Source organism: Lycium ferocissimum, chromosome 2, assembly GCF_029784015.1.
Source record: "Lycium ferocissimum isolate CSIRO_LF1 chromosome 2, AGI_CSIRO_Lferr_CH_V1, whole genome shotgun sequence".
NCBI lineage: Eukaryota > Viridiplantae > Streptophyta > Magnoliopsida > Solanales > Solanaceae > Lycium > Lycium ferocissimum.
Window position 1 is genome coordinate 56,102,898 of NC_081343.1, and position 19,060 is coordinate 56,121,957.

Consider the following 19,060-nt stretch of genomic DNA (forward strand, 5'->3'; position numbering starts at 1 on the left):
TTAAGAATTCCAATATAAGGGAGAAAAGGTACTAAACAAACTTAAAAAGAAGACACATAAGTTCATTGTCTTTACTTATTAATACTAGCAACGGTGCACACTCAATGCACGAGCTATTATTTGATTATCGCAAAATTCCCCCTTCCCTAGGCGGTGTGTTGAAATAAAAAATATACTAAAGATAATTTCAGAGATCTTCCTTGAGGTTTCGGCTTATTTTATTTTATCCTCCCTCTTGTGTGGCGATTAATGTAACAAAACTATTCTAAAACCTAGAATGGACAAGTTTGTCCCTTATCTGTTAGATGTCCTCACTGAGTTCTGTACACTAAAGATAGCAAATGATTATTATACGATCAATAGATAAAAATTAAACTAAAAGAAGTAGTGCGTCTTGCCTTTTTTTTTTCTTGTTTGTTTTTTTTTTTTTTTGGGAGCCAATGAGTGTTTTGGAAGCTTGGGTCACATATATTTCAGTGACAAGAAAAAGAGACCAAAATGTGTAACAGCTTACATACAATTAACGGAGTTGTTTGGAGTTCACAACTGTCGGTGGATTTGGATTAAACTTAGATTTTCCAACTTGCTAATTATATTGTCTCAATCTTGTTGGTCAAATTTTCCCGCACAGGCAAAGAAGAAGATAATATAAAGACAAACTCACGTTACATCAATGTATACCGACTTATTATGTTCATGTAAGAATAGAATTTCATGTTTTCTCTTTGTTCTTTTTCTATAATAATAGTAAGGATTTCATGTGTTTATTTTCAATTGTCATCATTATAATTTGAGCTATAATCACATGATTAGACACACAAGTATTTCAGTGACAAGAAAAGGAGACCAAAACATGTAACAGCTTACATACAATTAACGGAGTTGTTTGGAGTTCACAACTATCGGTGGATTTGGATTAAACTTAGATTTTCCAACTTGCTAATTATATTATCTCAGTCTTTTTGGTCAAATTTTCTCGCACAGGCAAAGAAGAAGATAATATAAAGACAAACTCACGTTACATGAATGTATACCGACTTATTATGTTCATGTAAGAATAGAATTTCATGTTTTCTCTTTGTTCTTTTTCTATAATAATAGTAAGGATTTCATGTGTTTATTTTCAATTGTCATCATTATAATTTGAGCTATAATCACATGATTAGACACACAAGTTGTAGCTTGATTACCTAGTAATTTTGTGCTTGTAGTGTATTCTTAGGATCGAACATGCTAATAGGCTGTCAATTTTCGCAACCATGCAACTATGCCGTCATTTTTATCTTTTCAAAGTGATGGCAACTGACTGAATATTTTATTTTAATGACATTTTAAAATTTTACATCATTACTATATAGAAGTTAAATTTATTTTAAAAATTATGAGTCCGATCAAATTAGAGCCCAAATAAGGTACAAGAGTAGGGATCTAGTAGCTCAGTTGGTTGGCTACCTGAACTCTCACTTTGTTGGTGAAGGTTTGAATCCTCACATTGTAATCCCTCCCCCATCTCCCCTTCCTCTGCAAAGAATGTAGAACTATAGAACTAAATAAATGGACTTATTCATCTTTTACATGAGAAAGATATGTATGATAATAAACTTTATTACTTTTGTTCTTGTTTTCTAATTTTCGAGCTGCCCCTTATGTAATAAAAACAATTTTAAATTAAAAAAAGAGTAGAGGAGAGAAAATATAAATGGAAATTCAGGGAATCTTCCCCTTTTAAGGCCATATATATATATATTTTTTTTTTTTCTTTTAAGGCCATATAAGCTTACTCTTATTGTTTTTCTCTGATTTACCTCTTTTGAATATCTTAAGATTTTTGTTTGAAATCGTTTGTTTATCACTCAACAAGTTCTCCTCAGTCATTGTCATAGTTTCCGCAAGGATAGACATGAACGGCCATCCCTCTAGATCAGTCTTCTTCCATTTAAATTGAATCAAAATCGCATCCATCTGCTGTCTTTGTCGATATCCTAAGATTGGTCTTTCACGATTTATGCGGTTCTAATTAAGTGCTCTTTCCTAATCAGTATTCTTACTAGCACGCAGAAGTGGTTTTTCTGTTCTTTTTCTCTTTTCCACACAAACATATGGAAAGTTAAAAATACGTAACAACAACTATGGGATAACTATAAATATTTTGAACTTGTTATATCACAGCTTAATGTATAATGACTGAACAAAGCACAATCTATGTTGTATTTTTTTGTTTCCCCAAAATTTCCAAGACACCCTTTAGAAATTATCTTGTTCTTCTTTGTTACTCTATGTATTTTCCCACTTGAAATTATGGAAATATTTTTAGCATTTTCTTGTAAAAAGTTTCAAAATATGTAATCTTATGGAAGATTGAGATTTTTACTCATTTAAGAACGACAAGTCAAGACGATTGGAGATTCTCGATCTTTCCAAATTACTCTTACTTGATACACATAAATCCAAATTTCAATAAACCACCAACTTGTTGATGGGATAGTGGAGTAAGATGACAAAAATGGGAAGGGGCAGCCGCAATTGGATGACAAAAGTTGCATCTTAGTTTGGTTTAAGGCAAGTAGGAGCTCTAAATAAGACGTAAATTTTTTGCAATATGTGCAGTCATTTATCACAGAGGAGTAAGACGTTGTGATACTTTGTATAATTCCACACAGCAACAAAACAATATATTATAGATTATGATAAAAGAGTTTAACTTATATATATCGTTAGTTCAAGATAATTTCACGCTATCAAATCACTTTTATCTGTTGTAGCAGATAATCTATCTGTTCTTCAGATAACAAATCCCATATTTTGAGAAAGCTTACCTACAGATATTGTTTGAGTGATCTGATAATATAAAAAAAAATAGAATAGTCAACTGATAATTAAAAGCCTCGTTTAACAATCAATAGTAGGAAAAGAATTTTTCAAGAGACATCGCTCAGTAAGGTACTAGACAAACAAGTTAATAAGGTCCCACTGTTCTACTCTTTCCAGGATGTCGATGACTATTCGTAGCTATTACCTGACACCAAAGAATTAGTTAGCAAAATGATTAATCGTTTTTACTGATTTAATTATCTTGGATGCAATCCTATAAATATCCATTATCTCAGTGACTCTTGCTACAAACTTTGCTGATGGTCATCTGATTCCTACAACCATTAAATACTTGGAAAACACAAGAGTTAGCGGGGCTTTGATTATGTCCTGAATATTCACGTCAACTGGCAAGTTTTGAGTTGGTGATTCCAAAAGCAGTCTTATATTCATCCTCATTTCTCATATATAGTTCAGTCATAGATGTATCCACAAGGAGATGGTATTGCAAGGAAAGCACACCTTACTCTTGCTCTAATTCGCAAACCTTTCTAATATTGGAACGTAATTTTCTTAATCTTTATTTTACTTTACAAGGCATGGCAATTTATATAATTGCTTGTTCCTCAGAGTGGGAGAATCCTAATCGTATAATAACGTTGGAAAAGAGAGAAGAAAAAAAATGTTAGACAGGACGTAAACAAAACACTCTCATGTAAGATTTCAGATTTAGAAGCACCATTACAGTGCTCTCTTCAAATTGGACCATATAACATAAGTCTCTAATTTACAGATTCTTCCTCCACTTCCACCGGTGAAAATGAAGCGCTCTAACCAATCTACAGTGTCTGTTGCTTGGTCAATGGAGTCTTAACTCCGTCAACAGAAGACTCGTCGTTTTTAGCGTGGTCCATGTACAGGAGTCTCTTCCCAATCAAAAACAAACTAAATTGACCTATAACCTATTAGGGAACCATGGGTTCGTCCATAACAAGCCAAAGTTCAAATTTGGCCACACATGATTTGGGCAACTCCAAATCCTCGAATACCAGATGAGGCCTCACAAGCCTACAACATAGACATAGTACTGTTCTTTCCATGTGAGGGCAACCAAAAGAACTTATGGCATATTTAGCACTAGGCAACTTCTGCAAGCACAAGTCCAAGAATTAATCCCCTCTCCAGAACTTGTGAGAGTCTCAGAGATACCAAAACATATAAAGAAACATAAAAAAGAACACGAACATTTTTCACACGAAGATTGAACTCCCAAACCTTCCAGCATTTATAATAATATTTAAGGCACCGCGCACCCATTGAAAAAGTAACCTGTGCGTTGTGGAAAGATTGCATCAGTTTTTACGTCTACTATGTACAGTCTGGCAATGCAAGACGCCAGCAAAGCCAAAATATATAAGTTACCCCTATGCTGCACAGTAACTCTGATATTTTATATAGCACAGCTAATTTATGAGCATCCTACTGGTCATTAGGTGCCAAAGACGCAGCAGTGCCTATGGGTAAAGGCCTATTATGATCTACATCAGTTTGATGACTACCACTAACAATAACACAATTACTCGGATTTGTCTCCCCAGCACCATCTCCATTTTTCTGGTTACCCACGAAACTTCCATTCCCACAATGCCTGACGTATTGCTCTGCAGCATCTTGGAGTATGCGCATCATGCTGCCAGAATCGGAGCCTGGTGAAAGCTCGTCGTCCCTCTCTGGCTTAGCATTCAGGTCAATTTCACCTTTATATGGTGAAGCAGAAAATTTCTTCTCATTAAGGTAACTGGGATCATCAACAGAACCCTCATTGTTCAGCTCTCGATGCTGTGGGCTAAAATGCCCTGCATCTTCAATAGGTTCTTGAATGTCATCAGCATCAAGCAATTGACCAGCCAATGGCGGCTGCAGCTTTTGACAAGCAACTTCTGCTTCTGCTTCTTTCTCTGATAACTTTTTTTCACGCTTCAACATCAATGTTTTGAAACGACGCTTTACTGATTTACAGACGATGCAATCACATGATTGCTCGTGCTTAGGACCTTTTCCACTTGGGGGCTGAATGCAGACAATGCATGTACACCCAGGTCTATGACGCGGGTGCTTTGTTGTGGCTTGTGATGATGCTGGAAGAGTTTCTCCCTCTTCTAGGATAGCGAGATTAGCAAGTGCATCAAGCCCGTCCAGATGCTCAACCAAGTCCATTTCCTGTTTAGAAGTCTTCTTTTTCTTGGAAGCTGCACAAGAATCATGTAATTTCAGTAAACCTGAAGGACTTCCAGTACATTGATCAACACGAGGAAGACTTAAAAAGCACTGGTTCACTAGTGCAGAAATTTATGACCTGCAAACACTTGTACCTTTATTATTATGAGGTAGTAGGTCCCTCAGATGATCTGCTGTTAATTCTTGAACTGCTGAACACACAGACCTAAAAAGCAGAAAGATCATAAGCCAAAAAACTCAACAAAACTTGTATACTTGAATGAAATTCAGGTATCGACAAAAGTTATTTGGAAATGAACTGACATTAGTTGATATTGACATTAATGCAAAAGACAGCCAGATGTCACTTGCAGAAAACGAGAATCATAGAAAATGGAAATCGAGGAAGTCCTTTTTTCTTTTTATCTAATGATAAATACTCATGTTATGCAGGACATTTAAGCTGTGAAATTCTGGCAAAGGTGCCAAGTGCCCATGATGAAGGCTGTTCGAAGTCAAAACTTTATGAAAGAACATAAAATTGGAGAGAGGAGGACTGCTGAAAGAAGAGAGGAGAGACATCAACTATAGAAAACCTCATCAGATGGCCAATTCCATATAGCAAGGTTAAGTCGGCCTTAAGAAAGATAAAGGATAAATCTGTGTCCAGACGACAATTTTTACGATGATTTTCAAAATCTAATATTTGAAGCCCATTTCATGAGGAGTGATTCACCGGTACAGAACCTTTTCTTCTTCTTCTTCTGACAAGCTGATTATTGGAGCTAGAGGTTTTAGATTGTCCGGGATTGCTTAATGCAATCCACTTCTGCGTTCACACTAACAAATCATGTGGGGTATTTCGTTCATGTATTCTATTGACATTTTAAGTGCATCTTTAGGTAGGTTAAAGAATTTTCACAATACCTCTCGGGGTCCCATGAGTTCTCTGAACAGATCCATCTCGATGGAAGGACAGCACTGTCAGGAACTTTTCGCCACTTGAAACAGTCCTCACATTGTACCCACTGTATTTTTTCACTGAATGCGATGAATAAAGCATCAGTAATTCATATTCAATGCAATTTGACACATACCATACAGAGCTAGCTGCTAATAGCCAGAGAGTAACAGTTTACCCCAAATGATCTATCTGAGGGATTGTGGGCCTTCCAATAATTGGTGCATCCTGCTAAAGTGGATAAGTCCAAGATAATCAGGGCAGTTAATATCAGTTTCAAAAAAAAAAAAAAAATTACAAGGACTTCCAACACGAACTGACAAGTCTTGAGAGAAGATTGGACACATATCCCATGTTTTGGATATCGGCTACGAAAGAATTGCTCAGTTTTTACTTAAGTTTTGAGGGTAAAAAGAATATTCCTTAATCAGAACTTCAACTAAACAAGAAAAAAAGGGAATCTTTATTTGAAAATGGAACTCATTGCCTAGTAAGAAGTATGTCTTCATTAGATCTCATCTGTTTGGTGACATAAGTTGTCCGCATACTTTTTGTTCCTTTGTATTCCCCAAGTAGGAATCCTCTATAAGTTCCTTGCAGAAGCTAGTTTTAAAGATGGGCCAGCAAAAGCTGTGGCTCCGGAAAGCTTACACAATAAATACACTGATAGTAGTCAATTGAAAGCAGCATCTCCTTGGCATAATGATTTAGAAGAAATGCAGGTTCCAAAGTTCAGTGAGAATAGAAGCAGAGGAGATCCAGCATATAAAGTTTCAGATTAGGCTACATATGTGTTTACAGAAAATTTAAAGAGAACTTTTCAAAAGCATGTATATCCATCAGAGGTGCACCTCCTGCTTTTAAATATATGCCATGGAAGATCAAGTGTTTTTTATTTTTTGATAATGGTAACAGTACCATGGAAGATCAAGTGTACTGGACTATCTATTGGCTTTTTCCCCAATTTTAGGATAAGGTACGTGACTATTAATATCGGAGAGCTCCCACATCTAGCAGTATACCAAAAACAATAGAATTATGGTTCTCAACAAAAGACAAACAATCTTCTATTATTCTATAGAAACAAAGACCTGATGGGTGCACCAAAGTTAACTAAGAACAACCTCATTAAAAAAAATAAAAAAAAAGTTTACAAAAACAAGAGCCTATTCCTCAAATGTACAAAGTCATTTTCCAACCCCACAAGGGGCTAGGGGCGCAATATCCCATGCATGGTGTCCTCTCTTCCCTCTTCTAAAGGCTCAGATATGCAGTACATGCTTCACAGATCCGGTAGTGTCATTTGTACTCCGAACTATTTCAATACTATCTAAAACAATCGTGTTGCACCTGGAAATGCAACAGAAGGTGATCCACGTCTTTGCTCAAGCATCTACACATAAAGCACGATCTAACATATGTAACTCCTATTTATCAAGTTCTCAGCTGTCAGTATCGCCCCCATGGGAATCCAAACCAATAAGTGCCCTCTTAAATACCTTCCCCCATTCTGAATGTGTTATACCTATGTTTTTAGTATGTACATTAATTTACTTCCTTTTTGGGTTTGGGAGGGGACACTATTTCAATACTATGGAAAAGAAAATGTGATTCACATTTCCGGCGGGAAGTGAGACAGCTGCATCTTCTGAATTGACAAATCAAGAGTGTGCTAATGTACACCATATATTATGCATAACAAAGAAAACTGATCATCTATTCTAGTATAAGCAAAAACACATAGCAACTGTAAGAACAAATCCATAAATCAGCAAGAATTGGTGGGCAATAACTGTCAAAAAGCATGGTACCTCGTATTCTTCAATTTCACAGCCTTCTATCACAATTACTGTTGAAGCACCACTTGAAGGTGGACGCATCAACCCTTGGGCTTGTACCACTGTGACCTTCAGCTCTATCAAGTCCTCATTGTCAATCCTCAGTCGTTTGCTTTTTGAACCCGGGGTGCTACCCTTCCTCTTACAACAAATAGAACGATTGTTTCCTAATGATTCCTTAACCAAATCATCCGATACTTTAGTTTCAGCCCTGGCACTTGTTGAATCTGCTGCAGCAACATGAGTGATTGAAGAAAAGCCTTTTTTAGTAGAATTTGCCGGAACTTCTTCAGAGAACTTAGTACTTTTAGTACTGACATTCCCGTTTGCAGCAACACCGTTGCCGCTACTGCAAGCTTCACTTCCCTATTAATAGAAGGCCCAGAAAGAAAAAATGGAGGTCTGAATTCAACAGCTTTTCACAAGAGACGTGAGAAGCTCAAAACCTATACCTAATGAGCACCATGACTAATTGAGACGCAAAGAAGTGTTGAAATCAGAAAGAAACTGCAGGAAACGTTCGTATGGTTTTGTTATCCCAATTTTGACATGCTTTTCTTGTTAGCCAAGATTTATTATTTTCAGCGTAGAGGCCTTATCTTCTATTTCCAGATGATCCCACAGCTTGTAAGTTAAGCAGTACACCAAGTGGAAGCAAAGAAGCTACTACTTGGAAATTGTCAAACCTGATCTGCGGTAATAGTTGAAGCCTTTCTGCACCCCATGACCAACTTTCCTTCTGGTTCTATCCTACTGAATGTTACTGACGGAAAAAAAGTGCATCCAGTCAGCAAGATGTGTATAGAAAATTAAGAAAAACAAACAAATCTAAGGACCACCACAGACAATGCCTTACTGATATTGCAAGCCATGAAAGGTAGTTCAATAATTAGCTACCCAAACAATCGAAATATAAGCCACTACGCTCTAACGACAAAATCTCCTTCTCGTTAACAGTAATCTTTTTCCTCACCTTCCCCACCAGATCCATCAAGGAAGATACGCTGAAAGAATTAGCTAGGGAACAGATGAAATTACCTATGTCACCTGCTTGCAATTGCATCGACTGTATACAAGGAGTCACCCCTTCCAAGACATACATACGGCTGTTATTATTAGGCCAAAATCTGAACTGAAACAGCCATTCCTTCCCTTTCAGATCTTGCATCTTGAGAGGCAACCCTTCTGGATTAGAAATTGGTGGAAAATAGGCCTTCATCACGGTAAAACTTTGTCAGAACATAAAAAGAAACATGTGAAATACCTTTCAATTAAAAGGAGAACAAATAAACATAGATTATCCAATTATGCAATAATCCTTAACAAATTTGATGAGTGAATTGTTTTCTCGACCAGTTCATGAATGGAGAAAACGAGAAATCCAGCAAAGAATTGGTTTTAAGAGACAGTATCATAAGCTAGGTTCCCTCACCAGCAATTATAAATCACAAGCACATCTTATACGACCGCTGGCCCAGAGTAGATAAAAGTATTTCCTATTTCATTTGTGTGCCTTTACCCCTTAGGGAAAGGCATGTGCCCAGGAGCCTTTCCTAGGTTTTATTTTATTTTATTTTAGTAAGAAATAAGATTCTATAAACAAGGGTAAAGAAAATACCCGCATACAAGAAGTATACCGAAAAGTAGAAAACCTTTCAAAAAGATATTGGCTCTCTACGAATGATACCTCTACCGAATCAATGTGATTTCTTTTTCTATTTGTCACGACCATGCTATAAACAAAGTTGTATTCAGGTCCTCCTCTTCCAACCATAACACCCTCGATTTTTATCTCCAACAAATCTCTTGAGCTAACGCCTCCTTCCACTCTTCTCCCCCTTCCTCCAACTCCCCTTTCTAAATTCACAGATGTATTTTCACTATCACAGCCTTCTTACGAAAAAAACAATATTAAGGCATTTGGACATACAAATTATTTGAAATAGTACTTGCAAATTAAAATTTGTTTCACAGTTTTGTTGATTATTTCAACTTAAACTTGAAATAAAGAATTTGAAGTTGAAACTGGTCCGTATATTTCAAGTGAAATAACGATTTTCCATTCACAAAACTTACTTTTTTCCTAATGATATTCATGTCCAAACACAATTTCAACTCCCAAGCGCCTTTTTTCAGTTTCAACTTCAAATACTCAATTCTTCAAATTCAGCAATAAATTGTCCAAATGGGTCCTAAGTCATTTTACAAAACACTTGTATTTTTTAACCCACCCCCCCCCCCCCCCTTTTTTTTTTTTTTTTTTTTTTTTTTAAATGACAAGGGAACCCCCACCGCTACCCTTTGGATGCGCACGGGGGGGGGGGGGGGGGGGGGGTAAACCCCGCTTTCGTGCAATAGCTCGCAAACCACACAGAAGAGATAACCCGCACTAGGCAAGCCCCGTGCGACAAGCTCGACCCAGAAGGCAAATCCCCTGCTTTTTGTAGGCAGGGGGTTTCGAACCTGAGACCTCCATTATGAATGCCCCATGCTCAACCAACTGAGCCACCCTTTTTGAATACAAATAATTTCTTAAATGTTCAAACCTGCTGAAGTAAACACCGGTTCTATTCACCAACCAAGTCTTTTCTTGAATTTGTACTATCCTAAAAGAATTAGAGATCTGAAAACAAAAAAGTGTATTAGCAAAGGAGCTCACCTCAGCACATTTCTTAGGCAATACTAACCGTCCTATCCTGCCAGCATCACTAGCACTTAGCATCTTTTCAAATAAAGGAGTTATCACAGAATTTGAACTTGAAACTGTCAAGGTTGTAAACAATTAGCTGACTTGCACCCAGCCACTTTGCAAATAAAACATATCCTTGTACTTTTCGGCAAACAAGCACACCAGATGCATTAGAAATCAGCAAGTCAAACAAATTCTATTTTGTACAGCCAAAGCATGATTTAACCACAGGAAATTATTTCATTGAGACATTTCCATTAGTTCAAAAGGTCATTTTGAAACAAAGGATACACTCCAGATAATTGTTGTAGCTCTTGATCCGATATGCGAGGCCAGTAACGAGGAAGTAAATGATGCTTTCCTCTCCCATCTCCACGGGTTTTCGAATTCCGCACTTGCATTTCTCCAGCACAATCCACTTTAGCATGACCACCAAGCTGCTTCCCCAAAGGAGTTGAAAGTGTGGTTTGTTGTGGCACACTAACAGAAACCTTACTGTGATCAGTTGGTTCATTTTTGCAAGCAGAACCTACTGTCAAGCAAAAGCTGGGAGCAGAAAGATCATTGTTTGCATAAGATAATTGTCGTGGACCACTTATACAAGATTTAGGTGGCTCCTCACGATTAAGACCTGCAAGACGATGGTTACTACACATTAGAGTAGCCTAAACCTGTATAGTAAAACACCTTAGATATGAATAAACCAAGAACATTTCCAGTTGAAAAATTCTGTATATGTTGTAAGTGAATATCAGTACCAGCATGTCCATTTTCAAGTGTTCCTGGTAACCCAATCTTCAGCTTTCCATTCATCAACTTTTCACAGGAGTCCTTAATGTTGTTTTCAGAGGACGAGGCAGATGGTCTCTCACCAAGACTAAGCATGTTGATGCTACCTGTGGCTTCAAGAAAGGATGCCTTGTGCTGCAACTCATTTTGAATGGTGGAACCATTAAATAAACTCGGTGCTTGACGCCATGGAACAGGACCAGAACCAGCTATCGGATTCCAATTGTTGACGTCTTTAATTCTTTCAGGCTGCAGAGGAAGGAAAAGTGAAGGTGGCGGCCAGGCAGGATTTGGTGTCTGATCAAAATATGAATATGAAGTCAAAATTCAGAAAACAATTTTATTCATTGACAAAATGTGATACAGTTAAAAAACTCGTAAGCAGACACAGAAATCAAACCAATGATATTATCAAAATTGTGAAAGGTTTTATCTGATAAATACTTTTTAAAGGTTTTCTCAGATAAATATATAAAAAAGTAAAAACTGAAAATGTTTCGACAGTATCATTGGCTTGCTTCCTATGTCTGCATAAGAGATTTTTAAAGTGCATCACTTTTTTAAGATGTTGTCAAACATGGATACACAATCTTCTTTTTTTTTTCTTTCTGTTCTTTTGTTTGTGCAGGAGGAGGGATGCATTTGTTGCTTTGATGTTGTTCATCCGGTCTGTGTAAACTATCTCAATGGGGAAAACCATGAAAGTGGAGAAGAATCCCCTATATCACAGGGACTAATTAGATAGGGCCTCCACAAGTAGCCCTATTTACCTTGACCATAGTTGTCATGTTAGCGGCTCAGCCGTTTAACTTTCAGGTGGCCTAGGATGGATAAATACCAATTCAGTGCTCATGCTAGGTACACAAACAACTTCAACAAAGAGATCAAAGTGTGACCTCTCGAGAAGCAGGCTTAACTCCATCAATGATAGGACAAGTGAATGCAGCAATGACCAGGGTAAACTTGGATGCAGAAAATATCATTGGAACTTTAATAAGTTCTAGTGCAATTAGAGAATCAGTAGTTTACATCAGCATTATGCATGAATAACAAGCATCAATGTAGTCTTCAGAACATATTGTTGATTGACCTCTAGATAGACAAGCTCCCCATTTTCCCTAGATTTTTTTAATTTTGAATATACATTAACATTACAAGTTATTGTTCAAGAGGTCGACAACCACCTTTCCCGACAATCCCCCAAAATCCGATGAACCCTGAGATGGATTGTTTTTCAGATTGAATTGTTTCTCTGAGACAGCGGATCACGTACCCAGTGTGCTGTTCAGACAAGACTCTTGGCAAACACTGTATCTCAATGGTAACTGTTGGTGGTCGAAGATTGGAAATGAAGAAATTTTCCGGCCAACAAGTGGAATCAATATTAGTTTGAAGATCCTCAAAACTTGTTTGGCTGGAAGATTCAATCTCTGTAGTGGAAAATAGATCCAACGGTTGATTGGGCTGTAAAGCTACGGAATTTAATCCAAAAACAGAAGAATGCGTTAATCATCGCATGGGAGAAGCTATTCTTTATGAGCCTATACCGACGAGCAGAATATTCGGTGATTACAGTGAATGGGGTTCGTTATTTTTTTAAAACTGGTAACATTGCTGGGGTTCGTTATACAAACTGATAATTTATGCAATTTTAACATTGACATAACTCTCAATAAATGGTAATCAGGAACAGAGGTGGATCAAGCTTTGTGCTAGTCAAAGATGGATTGTTGTGCTATAATGTAGGGATTTCACATGGACTTACCCTAACAAATGAAAAATCCTAGCTTTAGTTTAAGTTAAAATTTGAGATATGTACCCTGCTTCACAATTGTGGTTTAAATTTTATTGTAGGTTGGTAGAGATCCTAACTTTGGTTTAGGTTAAGATTTGAAATATGAAAACATCTTTTTTATCGAGTTCTGATAGTGATATAAGACCACATGGAGAGCAGGGTCATAGTTTTTCCTTTTCTGATTTGTGCTTTGCTACTGTAGGAAGAAATATGGTACTTCCTTTAAATTGATTTGGCTGAGGTTTAGGGGTTTGTTGCACCATACTTCCAAAAGTTGCTAAATCTTGGTAAATTTTAAGATAATTATTATATTAAAAAAATAGCATCACATCAGATCAAAGGAAGAATGGATCTTTCTTACCAAAATAAAACTTTTCCTAGCACAGGATATGCACTCAATACCTCCAGCATCCAACAGAACGAATGTATGGAAAGAGACAATGCATCCACAATGGATTTGCTGCATGAAGAAAACAAACCCTATCAAAACTCGAAGAAATTCTTGTAACGGAAGAAGCATGATGTCCAAAGTAAAGGTTAAAAAAGTCCCAACAATATTGAAACTTCATACCAACAGAAGGAAAAAGAAAATGTGTTCCTCACCTTTCCACAAGACTCGCAAGATCTCCATCCAGAAGAGTTGAGGTGAAAAGTCTCACAAAATTTGCCATCGTCATAAGCAGAACTACGTGAACATTAATATACATCAGCTCCAATGAAAGCTATCAAATATCAAGATGTCCAATGCACTATCGCTTGCATAAGGTAATGTACAACAGATATTGTCGATCAAAAGATCTAATTCCGTCATAAATTAATCAATTAGGATATTCAGCTAGGTTCTCAACAGTTAAGTACTCTTCAACACCTAACAGCTAGGTAGAGTACTGCTAAATACATAATATATAATATCCAGATTTTTATGATCTTTTCTTTCTTTTTATGAGAAAGAAGAAGATCAACCATGTAAGTTGGTGTTTCATGTGTAAGAGTTCGGGTGAAGAGGTGGATCATCTCTTGTTGCATTGTCAAGTGGCTTAGCGACTGTGGAGAGTGGCTCTTAATTGGTTTGGGGTGCGATGGGTGATGCCGAGAACAGTGAAGAAGGCATTGCATAGTTGGGCTTACAGAAAGGAGAAAGGAGTCCTAGGGCTTGGAAGGTTGCCCCCACTAGCACTGTTGTGGGTTATTTGGAAAGAGCAAAATAGGAGAGCGTTCGAGGGGGTGGAACTAGATATTGTAACGTTGCAAAATAGTTTTTTGTTTCTAGTTTGATTTTGGTGTTCCCATGAGACCCCAGTTTGTATAGAAGATTGGGTCTCCTTTTCTGAGAATCATGTTTTGATGTAGGTTCTCTCTTTTTGGTATACGGCTTGTATACAAGGTCTTCCCCCCCCCCCCCCCCCCCCAATTGTTAATAAAATTATTACCTTATCAAAAAATTAACCAAACAGAAGCAGAATATTATGTTCATTTGCCGGCATCCACATAATTGTATCACATAAAACTTAATAAAGACACTGTAGAACTAAAGCAGTGAAGTCCAAGTAACATTAGCTAAACTAAGTGTTAAGATAGCATAACTTACAGACTCATTCTACATTCTCAATAACCAGGAAAAGAAATCTTAAAAGGTTCCAAATAGAAACCCCAAGAAAAAATAAGTCTTTGTAATTAAAAAAAACAAAGATATAATGTTTTGCCCTTCACATTTAATATAAGAAATATTCAAATACTAGTCCACCTCAATTCCAAATTAGCGGGGTCATATGAACTTTCTATAACCATTCATCTCCGTTTAAGCATGTTGATCCAATTACTCAATAATTCACTAATTAATAAAAATTTGGTCAAAAATAACTTATCAAAAAAAAAGGTCAAAAATAGACTGTCGGAATGTGAAATGCAGCAATCAACTTGGTACAAATGGGGTATTTATATAAAAATAAGAACTTTTTCGTGGACAGTTTTCCATCTAAACTGTTTATGTGCAATAAAAGGAAAAAGTTTTGAAATTGTTACACATATCCCCGGTCTATTAACCCAACAGAAGAGAATGTTATAGTCCTTTATCGGCATCCACATAATTGTATCACATGAAACTTTATAAAGACACCATAGACCTAAAGCAGTGCAGTACAAGTAACATTAACTGAACTAAGTGTTACGGTGTTACGATAAAATACTTCAAGCATAACCTACAGACTGGCTCTACATTCTCGATAACCAGGAAAAAAAAAATGGTAAAAGGTACACCAAATAAAAACCTGAAGAAAAATTAAATCTTTGTAATGAATAAAAACCAAAGATACAAACTTTACCTTTCACATTTACAAAACTGCTCAGGTCTCAATTCTAGATTAGTTAAAGATAATAAAGACACCATAAACCTAAAGAGTGCAGTTCAAGTAACATTAGCTAAACTAAGTGTTACGATAAAATTCTTCAAGCATAACTCACAGACTCACTCCACAGTCTACATTCTCGATAACCACGAAAAAAATGGTAAAAGGTACCAAATAGAAACCCCAAGAAAAATTAAATCTTTGTCATCAATAAAAACGAAAGATCTAAACTCTGTACCCTTCACATTTACAAACAAATACTAGGTCTCAGTTCCAGATAAGTTAGAGTCAGTTATATGAAGTTTCTATAACCATTTAAGGCCGTTCATTCAATTAGTACTCAATAATTCATTAATGATTTGTACGGCTACGGGTTCCCTTGTCATCAAAAAAATTCATTAATGATTAGTAAAAATTCAAAATTCAAAATTTGAAAAGCTAAAGAAGTGCAGTCCAAGTAACATTAGCTAAACTAAGCGTTACGATAAAATACTTACAGACTCACTCTACATTCTCAATAACCAGGAATAAAAATGGTAAAGGTACTTACCAAATAGAAACCCCAAGAAAATTAAATCTTTGTAGTTAATAAAAACGAAAGATATAAACTTTGTACCCTTCACATTTACAAACAACTACTCAGCTCTCAGTTCCAGATTAGTTGGAGTCAGTCATATGAAGATTCTATAACCATTTAAGCCCATCCGTACAATTAGTACTCAATAATACATTAAATATCAGTCAAACATAATAAAAGCACTATAAACCTAAAGAAGTGCAGTCCAAGTAGCATTAGCTAAACTAATAAGTGTTAAGATAAAATACTTCAAGCGTAACTTACACACTCACTCCACATTCTCGATAACCCGAGGGGGGGGGGGGTGGTAAAAGGTATATAAAAACCTGAAGAAAAATCAAATCTTGGTAATAAATAAAAGCCAAAGATATAAACTTTTTACCCTTCACACTTACAAACAACTGCTCAGGTCTCAATTCCAGATTAGTTAGAGATAATATAGACACCATAAACCTAAAGAGTGCAGTCCAAGTAACATTAGCTAAACTAAGTGTTACGCTAAAATACTTATAGACTCACTCTACATTCTCAATAACCAGGAAAAAAAATGGTAAAAGGTAGTACCAAATAAAAACCCCAAGAAAAATCAAATCTTTGTAACCAATAACAACGAAAGATATAAACTTTTTACCCTTCACATTTACAAACAACTACTCAGGTCTCAGTTCCAGATTAGTTGGAGTCGGTTATATAAAGTTTCTATAACCATTCATCTCGATTTAAGCCCGTTCATTCAATTAGAACTCAGTAATTCATTAATGATTTGTCTTTTAACATTCACAAACTCCAAAAGCGTCAAAAAAGATTCAAAATTCAAAATTTGCAAAGAGCAGTGCAGTCCAAGAAACATCCACATCGGCATAAGTATATCACATGAAACATAATAAAAGCACCATATACCTAAAGCAGTACAGTCCAAGTAACATTACCTAAACTAAGCTTTACCATAAAATACTTCAAGACAATAAATTAATTGGAGTCACTCTACATTCTCGATAACCAAAAAAAAAATGGTGAAAGGCATCAAATAGAAACCTCAAGAAAAATTAAATCTTTTTAACTACCCCTCCATCCCAATTTGTTTGAAGGTTGACCAGTTTGGGGAGTCAAACAGCTTTTTCTTTGACTTAATTTTGAACATAGATTTTTGAAGTATTTTATAATAAAATTTACGTATTTGAAAACTATGTAAAAAGTACTATAAGTCTCAATATATGAAAAGAGCTGGAGAAAATCGTAGTTAAAAAAAAAAAAAAAAGAGCTGTTTGGCTCCGAAACTGATCGACCTTCAAACAAATTGGAACGGAGGGAATAATAAAAACGAAAGATATAAACTTTGTACCCTTCACATTTACAAACAACTAGTCAGTTCATTCAAATAATACTCAATAATTCATTAATGATTTGTAAAAATTCAAAATTCAAAAAGATAAAAAAGGTTACCCGCAACGATCACATAAGTCAGCAAACTCTCCAGTACGACGACGCCAACCTTTTCTTGTCTTTTCAACTAACTCTTTGCAGTTGTTGTTGAAACAAACATTCGACGACATCATCCCACTTCACTAAAAAACAACCTTAAACAAAACAACAAAAAAGGAGAGAACCTACACACAAACAACCGTGCTAAAAAAGAAAAAAACAATTGTTGGTTCAACAGTGAAAAAGTATGAGTGGTGTAGAAAACTCCCGTTAAAGATGAAACCCTAGAGAGAGAGAGAGTGGGGGAATTCTAGAGAGAGAAACTGTAGTGATGGGAGTGATAATAATAGAGACAAGATAGTAGCCATTAGAGAGGGTTTAATTTTGCAGAGAGTAAAGAAAGAGAAGCAGTGACGTGTCGTTTGGGTGTGTAAAATATATTATTGTGTTGTACACACTATATATAGGTGTTTAAACAACTTCCTATGTTGTGTGTGACTCTCTGGATATTTGGCGATCGTGCTTTTTAGTGTACTTGTTGTTGTCCTTCTTTTCATTGGACGAAAAATCCACGTCATCTTATTTCTACTTTTTTCAAAATTTTAAATTCAAGTTTATTTAGTTGTGTGAATATGAAAGAATCAGTTTTTATATATGAGTTGAGCGACTGAATGTTATCTTAGTTAATAAAGCAATTAACAATTTAAGATACGTCATGGGCAAATATATCTCGCCTTGACCAGTGTTACGAGATACTACTTTATCAAAAAAAAAAATGCTAAATATGTAAATAATATATGAAAATATTTGTATAACTATAGAAATGACATCGCTTGTGATTATAGTAATTGTTCATTATTCACTTTTTCAAATTTTAATATACTACTTACAAGGAATTTCTACGTACGCTTTTGCGTACAAAAATTGTTATGGTGTGGTTCCTTATTCATCACTTTATTTATAGGTTTATCACAAAATGAAAGTTAGATAAATTCTAAGGATAATATGAGCTCATTTCATACGAGAAAATGGTTCTCTTTTTTCCGTGGGTAAACAAGATTATGTAATATACATCATTGTGGTTAATATTTGTCTCCACAACAACAACATACCCTGTGTAATGCATGGGGTCCGGCGAAGGTGGTGCGTACACAGCTTTATTCCAACCTTATGAGAGTAAAGAGGTTGTTTAATTTCCGATAGACATGATTAATACTTACCTTATAATTCTTGGTAACTTGTAATAACTTCATTGATTTTCTAAAATAAAATTCTATCCAAAAGAGTTTTTGGAGTACTATTCAAGAATAGTCCAAAATAGCCATATAAGTCAGAAAACAAAAGAAAAAAATTCAAGAGATTACCAAAGGTGCAGTAGCAATCATAAATATCTGCTCACTATTTTCAAAAGATAAGAACAGAACTATAGATGGGGTTTGGTGAAGGACGTTGTGTGTACGCAGCTTTATTCCTACCTTATGAGGGTAAAGAGGTTATTTAATTTCCGATAGACACGATTAATACTTACCTTATAAATCCTGGTAACTAGTAATAACTTCATTGATTTTCTAAAATAAAATTATGTCCAAAGAGTTTTAGGAGTATTATTCAAGAAT

The 19,060-nt window shown here is 35.8% G+C and overlaps 1 protein-coding gene across 3 annotated transcripts; it reads right to left on the reverse strand.

Annotated features, from left to right (window-relative positions):
* Positions 1-4,072: 4,072 nt before the first annotated feature.
* On the reverse strand, positions 4,073-17,886 carry LOC132046050 (B3 domain-containing protein Os07g0563300). 3 transcript variants are annotated; one of them, XM_059436610.1, is made up of 13 exons: positions 17,466-17,886; positions 13,704-13,785; positions 13,462-13,560; positions 11,275-11,554; positions 10,808-11,147; positions 10,487-10,583; positions 8,866-9,040; positions 8,514-8,590; positions 7,801-8,193; positions 6,168-6,220; positions 5,956-6,069; positions 5,184-5,254; positions 4,073-5,060 (listed from the first exon to the last, which is right to left on the reverse strand). In XM_059436610.1, the coding sequence occupies exons 1-13, from the start codon at positions 17,576-17,578 to the stop codon at positions 4,291-4,293; spliced, it is 2,664 nt and encodes an 887-aa protein (XP_059292593.1). In that variant the 5' UTR covers positions 17,579-17,886; the 3' UTR covers positions 4,073-4,290. The 3 variants fall into 3 exon arrangements, with proteins under 3 accessions (XP_059292593.1, XP_059292587.1, XP_059292581.1); XM_059436604.1 differs by having other exon boundaries at positions 6,168-6,217; positions 11,275-11,602; XM_059436598.1 differs by having other exon boundaries at positions 11,275-11,602; positions 17,466-17,885.
* Positions 17,887-19,060: the final 1,174 nt, after the last annotated feature.

Excerpts from the sequence above, each read along its gene's own strand:
- LOC132046050 (XM_059436598.1), bottom strand. The coding sequence starts at position 17,578 with ATGATGTCGTCGAATGTTTGTTTCAACAACAACTGCAAAGAGTTAGTT. Across the intron at positions 11,148-11,274 it reads ACTTGAAAATGGACATGCTG|GTCTTAATCGTGAGGAGCCA; the intron begins GTACTGATATTC and ends ATCGTCTTGCAG. Across the intron at positions 9,041-10,486 it reads TGCCTAAGAAATGTGCTGAG|GCCTATTTTCCACCAATTTC; the intron begins GTGAGCTCCTTT and ends ACCGTGATGAAG.